Raw genomic sequence first — 2,776 nt, forward strand, 5'->3', positions numbered from 1 at the left:
TTTACCAAACGATCTTTCATGGCAATTATTCTGTCCAAAAGTTACAAGACTGTGCTTTGAAGCCATACTTCCTGTCTGACCATTTCAGTGTGCTACTGTCTCATTGCTGTGGTCTGCTAATGGTTTTTTCTATGGTGTCTTCAATACACTGGCATTACAATGCTATCATCAGAACAGTTTTCAATTGTGTCTGGAGGGGAATAATATATTAATTTAGTGTTCAGAAATGATATGAGAACTGTGTTCCAGTACAGTGCGGGGTAACCTGACCTGGAGTTTCAAACAGCAACATCAAGGTTAAGAAAAAAAGAACTTCAGTTTGAATATGAACTGGGCGCTTATGTTTCCTAGTAAAACAAATGCCCGCCCATGGCTTTGGGCTTCATGAAGCAAGGCCCTCCCAACCTGTAAAATAAATGACAGTTCACAACAACACACCAGAACATACCATACCTTGACTTCCATTGCATTCGGTACTGAGCTCATGTTTCGACAGTGTATTAGGTTTGTCTTGTGAAGTTGTTAGGCAAGTTCTTTTTTTTCTTTTTTAATTAGCAGCTTGTGCACAATCTACAGCTCAGAATGTGTTAGCACATATATGCTAGTACACTTTATACTGTATTGATAGGGAATTATAAGGCAAGAAGCTGTAATAACATTGACAACATCTTTAGACCAAGAATGCACTGTAACTAAACTGCACTGCAGTGACTTTTAATTTTGAGCCAATTTTTCAAATGGCTGTAGTAAAGCCCCATGCATTCTTTGAAACAAACAATATATCATTGTGCACAGTGAATGATATATTGCACAGTGACTGATATGCATGCAGATTAAAGCTTCAATATCGGACTGTATTACTTATTGTTGTCTGTTTTTCCACATGCATTTTTCTGCACCTAAAGTCAGTCTCAAATAATATTTTATAATAAGCCATCAAAAGTGTTTCGGGAACATTGAAGTGTTTCTTGTGTATTAAAACAGTCTTGATCTGACAAGTTTCCTTTAGTCTTACTGGCAACACAGTGCTGTTACAAGATGCTGCTGACACAACATAAAGAAAGACTTTTTGGTTGATCTAGCATGCATTATATATGCCTCTAGCAAGCAACTGGAGCTGAAGAGCAGCTGCTGAAACTGAGAATGCAATTTTTGAATAATTGCAAATAGAACCACTCAGAATTGCATCATGAAAGAACCAATGGAAGCTGTCTTAAGAATAATTCAAGATTCTGTCAGTAGGGCCCTATACTGTATGGCATGGTGTAGCAGCCCAGCTCAATGCATTTCTTTTCCATGCACAGGAGTTTGCACAGTCACTTTGTCTGCAGCTAGTCTGAAAACAGCGCTGAGTTGCGTGACTGCAGAATAACACACAAAGGGGGGGTGGGGGGTGGTAAATGATTCCATTCTAGCTAATCCGTTTTTTTTTTTTTGCATCCTGGAGCAGAAAAACAAGGTGCGTGTCTAAACCTGAGGCCGCTCGCTAAATGAATTAATTAAGGGAAAGAGCACGAGTAGAGTCGGCAGCCACGTGCAAGCCAGCGGTGACGACAAAACAATAACAACAACAACAACAACGGGAGCTGCGGAAACGGCTGCAGCATCATTTATCCAAGAGGCCAAGGACATCGCCAGGGTAACCGGGCAGTAAGTACCCCAACACTAGTCGCGACCCTAACCTTTTTTTCAGGTCGCTCTCTGTGTATGGTGGACTATCACTCCACTAGTTTGGAATTGGACTCCTCAGGCGTTATTGACCTGCTAAAATTAGCACCTCAACAAACTTGTTTAGGGCACCCCATCCCGAGTGCTGTACAGTACAAGAACACCAGTACCCTGTCAATCACTGCCATGACATAAATATGAAAACTAAACAGCAGTTAGGATAAGGAGAGGGCTGGGAAACCGAGGCAGAGGTTTGAACAGCTAGCGCTCACCTAAGCAGGGAAAAAATAGTAATGTAATATAGGCATTGAGAAAACGTCATTATAAAACAGGTAAGAAGTTAAATAAGTAATTTGACGTTTCATTGATTAATTGTTGCAGCCCTAGTTTTTGTTATTGGTACTTTTTTAAAAGCCACTATAAGGAGACCGCAGTCATAATTCAAATGGAATCCTGCAGCTAGGAGCATTTTGATTGAATTAGAGCAGGTTTTAGGGAGGCGTTATTAAGACCCGCTGCTGTTTAGATCCTTAAAACAGACCCCATAGTTCCTGATAGTGCCAGCTAGATGGGAAACAGCTGCCGCTGTCCTGTCCTGCCAGTAAGCGGTAAAGCAAGGTCAGGACCGGCAGGTCACAAGGCTCTCCTGGCTCTCGCAGAGTAACACACAGTGCAGAGCAATATCTCACCCATCAACGGTGCCTAACTGCTGTGCGCTGAGAGCTCTTCAGAGAAAACGCATCTAAAAAAAGATATTCTAAATATAAACTGAGTTTGTGCCAGTCTGGCCGGGTCACTAGTAATTATATTAAAGGCTCGGCCGCTTGTTGTGAATTTAAAGCCTATTGGAAGAAAATGATTTTGGCAGGCGGCATCTGGAGCTTTTAAAAAACAAACCTACACTAATGGAAGGTATAGATTCCATTACAACAGAACAATTAGCAGTGCAAAGGATTACCAGCAATTTCAACAGGGCGCAGGGCTTGAAATGCAAGCTAGCGCTCCACCGAGTCCTGGCTTTCACAACTGCCCTCAATTATATATCTTATTTAAAATGATCAGAAGACAAGTGCTTGATGTTAAATACAGGTCATTGTTCCTCCCTTAT

At 41.4% G+C, this 2,776-nt stretch overlaps 1 protein-coding gene across 1 annotated transcript in view; it reads left to right on the plus strand.

The window, feature by feature from the left end:
- Positions 1 to 2,236: 2,236 nt before the first annotated feature.
- LOC121301167 (microtubule-associated protein 1S-like) overlaps positions 2,237 to 2,776 on the plus strand; it is a 5,223-nt gene continuing 4,683 nt past the window's right edge. The window contains exon 1 of the mRNA XM_041230306.1: positions 2,237 to 2,269. Within this exon, the coding sequence (XP_041086240.1) occupies positions 2,237 to 2,269 (33 nt within the window). The remainder of the gene's footprint in view (positions 2,270 to 2,776) is intronic.

The sequence above is a fragment of the Polyodon spathula genome, chromosome 27 (genome assembly GCF_017654505.1).
Source record: "Polyodon spathula isolate WHYD16114869_AA chromosome 27, ASM1765450v1, whole genome shotgun sequence".
NCBI lineage: Eukaryota > Metazoa > Chordata > Actinopteri > Acipenseriformes > Polyodontidae > Polyodon > Polyodon spathula.